Raw genomic sequence first — 5,436 nt, 5'->3', positions numbered from 1 at the left:
ATTTGACCCCCTGGGAATGAATTCAACAATCAACTATCTTTCTCGGCTCTGATTGGTTGTTTTCATTCAGGCCTAGTGGAGTTGCAAATGCCATTAGGAGCACTAGGAGGAGCCAGAGGAACTTTATTATTAATATTAATTTACAGATAATATTAAGTTTCAGCAAATATGAATTAATAATTATTTTTGTAAAATAACCTTCTGCAGTCACTTTTGACCAAATTGTACCGTTTACTGCTAATACTTATTTAATTCTAAGTATAAGAAGTCGTATAATCTTCCCAGCTGATCTGTTGACCTGGTGACATTGTATGGTACAGTTAATGACATAGTGTGCAAGTCGTTGCTTGAACTAACCTTATTGGCTTTGTCAGCCACCCTGTTGTGACACAACAAGCGCATCAACTTAACTACTATAAATAAGCTTTTTAAAACATTACACACCCCAGCTATAAAGCTGCACTGAAAACAAGAAGTCCGGTTGCAAAAAGTTTCCCTCCCTTCCTGTTTGAGAAACCATATATTTTAGTATATTTGGCCAAAATTAAAATTTGTAAAATATCTCTCCACAGTAAGTAAAGAAGTACTGCTTGGGGGTAAATGCAAACTGTTTCCTAAATAGCAGTGAGAACTGTCATTTGAAGACAGCCAGGCTCACTGACTGCCTCATGTGTTTGTTCAAATAATGATTTCTTCAGTGGAGTCATAATCAATCAGTGTAGCCAAAGTGGTGCGATGCAAAATGAATGTCCCTCAGTCTGCCCAGTTGCAGTTCCCTCTGGCAACTAATTAATATAAAGTGGATTAGGCTTAGAGCAGACTAAATATAATATACTGGTAAAATAAATCTTTTACTTTACTAGAAATGTTTCTGTCAATTGGACTTGTTCCTCACAGGCTGCTGCTGTAGTGCAGACGTTCACTGTTACATCATTTTCTCTTCTAGTTTTTGATTGGAAAAAAAATCTGATTTTAGATGGCTCTTGGAACTATAGGACATCAAGAAATGACGCAGGTTAATAAAACCATTCAGATCATTACCTTCCAATTGGGAAAAAAAGTTTTTAAAGTCACTGCAATTGAATATGAAATACTTTTTTTTATTCTATGTTAAGCATTTTTTCTCACTTACATGTATTCCTTAAATGGTGGTGCATTCAAAGTGTTTCTCAAAATGAATAGAAATTGAATAAAACTATGGAGGACCAACAAATTACACAAGCATAAATAAATAAATAAATAAATACAGAAACAGCCATATTCATCAGTCATTACCAAATTGTATTTATTTTCTATTTAGTTTTGTATTTCATTATTTATTTATACATTTATTTATTTATTCGTGCTTATGCCATTTGTTGTACTTCCTATTCCGCCACTTAAAGTCCTATAACTTGATGCTTAGCTCTGTGTGTCCAACGTTACTGAAGTGTGTTTGTCTTAAATTGAATTTGACAGAGGGAAGGGAGGGGGGGGGCGGGGGAGGATGACGTCAGAGGTCAGCTGACAGGTTTGTTTTGCTTGCTCGAGCTCGTCCTGATAAAAACACAGCGAGAGGAAGGAGGAAGCAACGACAGCGAGCCCCCTCTGAACTAGTGCTCCTCAGTCAGTGTTCGTCCCGGCAGCCAGCAGCCAGCAGCGAGCCCACGGACACTTTTATAAGTCGTTTTTAGCTTTTTTATTTTTGCTCCGACACAGCCGCTACCTCTGTTTCCAGCTCCTGCCAACTGGTTGACTTTGACGCAATATGCCTTCAGAAAAAACCTTCAAACAAAGAAGGACATTCGGTGGGTGTTATCACAGCTTGTTTCACCATTTTACACACAGCTCCTCTGCTTTAGCTGCTTTATGGAATGCGCATGTTGGTGGCTGCCCGATGTTTGCTCCGAGCTGTACAGGAGACAGTCACATCGTCAGTGCAGGCAGGCCAGCTAGTTGTTGGTTATTATCCCACAGGCGAGTATTAGCCTTCATTTTGTCCTGCTAGTTCACCTGTAACGTATGTTAGACACACAGGAGAGAGGCTGCTAATTACAGAACCATAAACCGAGGCCGGTGCCACTGTCAACTTATATAAGACAACATGGACGACTTACATTGTCCCCACTAGAACATACAGGTTTAAATATAGAAAAAAATAGAAAAGAATAGATTAGATTAGATTAGTAAAGAGCTATTTGCCGCAGGCCTCTCTCTCTTTCTCTCTCTGTGTCCTGTGTGTGTGTGTGTGTGTTTATTTGCATCAGAGCGGTGGGAGAAAAACAAAGTGGTGTCGAAATGCAGGGCAGAGAAAGAGAGCTGCAGGATTGGGGGATGGGACGGTTTGTGGAGGAGAGGAGAGGAGTTTGAAAGAGGGGACAGAGTCAGATGGTACCTAGAAAGTGCAGTTTACCTTTTGTCTCTTTGTGTGGAGGCTAGGCCACAGCCTCGATGCGGATTATAGTTTCAGTTTTCCCACAGAGCTCAACATGAGGCCTGCAGTGCCTCTGCAAAAGCAACTTAGTCCTCTGTCCACTTTCCTCTCACTCACTTAACATGTTTTTTCCCCCAGTAATTTAGCACATAAGTGTATCTAACACAATCTGTGAGTAATTCTACTAAACTTTTTCTTCATATTTGTTTTTCATTATGGTGATAAGTTGTCTTTTTCCATGTGTTATATGCCTTGAACAAAGATGGGAGATGTTGCATTCAGCCCTGGAAATATAATATGACTAAAAGAAACCTGCTTCCGGTTTAACGTCACGTTACTGGTCCAAATTTACCCAACTGGAGCACGTGAGTGCCAGCCAGCAACAGACACATGTGAGAACATGTTAAAGACACGCTTTAGACACAAATGGATCTTTTTTACCGTACCAGGACAAACTGGCTGAAGCACAGCTAACTGTTGCAAGTTTAGGAACAAACTGTTTTGTATTAGTGGCTGTTTACAGTGTTATTGAGTGTTATTGAGTGTTGGTCATCATTTCTCTCAGTCTTTGCTGCCTTGTGTATACGTCATTATCTGGACCCAGTGTTTCGCCATGTTCATTACACTGTCACTAGGCCTGTATGAATCAATAGGCCTAAACCTGAGTTCAGTTTCTGAGGTTGAAACTGTTAAGTTGCATATCTGTACAATAGGTCATAAAATGACTCAGGAAACCACAGGGACTCTTCCAGTCGTGCTGGCCCGGGCGTTAGGCTAATGACTAATTCTCCTATTATGACAGAACGTAAATGTGTGGGGAAAAATACCCTCGTGCTTTTAGGTCAACTGCTTCCCATTTTGTGATTTATTTTTTCTTTTATTGATTGAAATCTGCTGACTCATTGGCTGCTTGTTGCTTGCTCTGGTCAGGAGAGACACACTGACACATACAGAGCGTCCCTGTCTCTGGGCTATGAACTCATCCTGATTTAAATGTAGTCACAGAACAATGGCCTACATTTGCTCAAGTATAGCATGAAAATGAGGAGGAAGATAAACATTTTTATTGAATTAGGTATCTTAACAGAGGGCGCACAAATTCTCCTCTAAGCAAACATTTTTTTAGTGGCATGTCACAAGACTGGATAGCAGGAACTCAAAGCTTCAGCTGACTCTGACAGCTGCCAGCAGCCAGTGCACGGCCTTCCATTGCTTGTGTCCAGTTTCATTTCTTACTGTTTCTGCCAAAGGTTTCATCTTACGTCAGAGTCCTAAAGCTGATGGAGATGATTTTTGTTGTTGTTTTTTCAAGTTGTTCAAGTTTTTTTTGAGTGATTGTTGTGTTGTCAGTACAAAGTGCAGTGTTATCTGTGGCTGTTTATTTTGGCCCCAGTTACAAATGACTTAAAATGGGGTTAAACCTCAGAAAGGGGGGGCCTGCTCTGCCGTACAGGTTATCAGTGAGTAAGGATCCATCCAATCAGCAGCTGTGTTACTGACCCTGAGGTGTGACTGACCCTGAGGTGTGACTGACCCTGAGTTATCACTGTGGAGGGAAGGTGGTGGACTGTCCTCTTCAGCTGAGAGTCCATCAGTCTAGATATAGAAAACACCCAGACACATATGGACATGATTTTGAATTCTGTTGCCTATTCTAAGGGACATTTAATGATGGTTTTTTTGAAGTGCCCCTCCAGAGATCAGTGTTTCTTCTAGTTCCTACAGTGAGCTGTGTGAATAGATAGATAGATAGATAGATAGATGAACAACATTTGCATATTCAGAGAGTCTGGAGGTTTTAATGAGGAAATCGTACTTTTTTAAGGAAAAAAACCCATCAGACACACATTTTTAACACATGTCTGGAGGGGAATCTTTAGCATTGTGTAACATGCCTGATTTAAATCTCTGTTACATAAATGAGGAATTTTAGTTTCGTTTCCTATACACAGGTGTGGTGCATGCTCAACATGCCTGTCTGTTTGTAGAGGATGCCAACAGCGCAGCACACATTGAAGTAATGGAGTAGAAAAAGAGCCAATAATAATTTTACTCTAATAATCTGCTAATCGCTGTGGAACAACGTGGTTAGCACACCATGAGTGGATTTTAGGAAAGCCCATTCTGTTTTCACTGGAGCGCCTCAGTCCACTAGCAGCCTGTTAAACACACTGTTCCCAGATGTTCCTATTCCGCTTGATATTAAGCTCCAGGATTGTAATCTTATGATGTTCTTTTAATGAATATTCTTCTGATAAAAATAGTGGAAGACCATTCTTAGGTTAAGCTCTCACAAGAATGTGTGATACTTAAAACACCTCCACAAAGCAGTTCAACCAGAGATTAGAACAATGAACTCCTCTTGACCGCTGCTCCTCACGAGATCCCCACACACACTACACACTCGCTGTGTGTGTGAGTGGAGCTGCTGCTCAGTTGAAACCTGCCTGTATGTTTGTTTATACTTGTTATACTCCATTTCTTTGGTTACTTTTCTCTCTCTGTTGTGTGTCTGCTTTGTCTGTTTGTGTATTATCAATACTTCCTCGTTCTTCCTGACCTTCTAATCTCTTTGTCTACTTGCACATTTCCATTAACCCGAGTCTGTTTTTCTGCCCCACAGAGCAGAGAGTAGAAGATGTCAGACTGATCCGAGAGCAGCACCCCAACAAGATACCTGTGAGTTCACATGTGCATTCCCTTGCAGTCACCAGGTGAACACCAGAGCCTGTGCAGTACAGTCCACTGAAGCAACATTGTCCTCACACTTTGACAAGTAAAGAGCTGGAAGGGCAGAAATGTATCAGCGTGATGTGCACAGCTGCATGCAGGAAGGCTCGAGTAAGAACAAGACGAGCAGCGGAAAGTGTTACCACATATTTCCTGGTTGTACTGTGAACTGTGTGTGAGATAGTTGTACATGTTCTCTGTTGGCGTCGGACACATTTCTGCAGGAGCTTTCTGCCTGTTGGCGTCTGCTCATCATTCTAAGGTTGTTTTTCTTATTTGAAGGTATGACCCCC

The 5,436-nt window shown here is 41.0% G+C and overlaps 1 protein-coding gene across 1 annotated transcript in view; it reads left to right on the top strand.

The window, feature by feature from the left end:
- Positions 1 to 1,534: 1,534 nt before the first annotated feature.
- Positions 1,535 to 5,436, top strand: part of map1lc3b (microtubule-associated protein 1 light chain 3 beta) — a 7,463-nt gene continuing 3,561 nt past the window's right edge. The window contains exons 1-2 of the mRNA XM_035664514.1: positions 1,535 to 1,787; positions 5,037 to 5,092. Of these exons, the coding sequence (XP_035520407.1) occupies positions 1,748 to 1,787; positions 5,037 to 5,092 (96 nt within the window). The 5' untranslated portion in view covers positions 1,535 to 1,747. The remainder of the gene's footprint in view (positions 1,788 to 5,036; positions 5,093 to 5,436) is intronic.

Source organism: Morone saxatilis, unplaced genomic scaffold (genome assembly GCF_004916995.1).
Source record: "Morone saxatilis isolate NCDOM2014 unplaced genomic scaffold, NCSU_SB_2.0 Contig2, whole genome shotgun sequence".
NCBI classification, from domain to species: domain Eukaryota; kingdom Metazoa; phylum Chordata; class Actinopteri; family Moronidae; genus Morone; species Morone saxatilis.
Note: the sequence above shows the minus strand (reverse complement) of the source record. Positions and strands in the feature narration are given on the sequence as shown.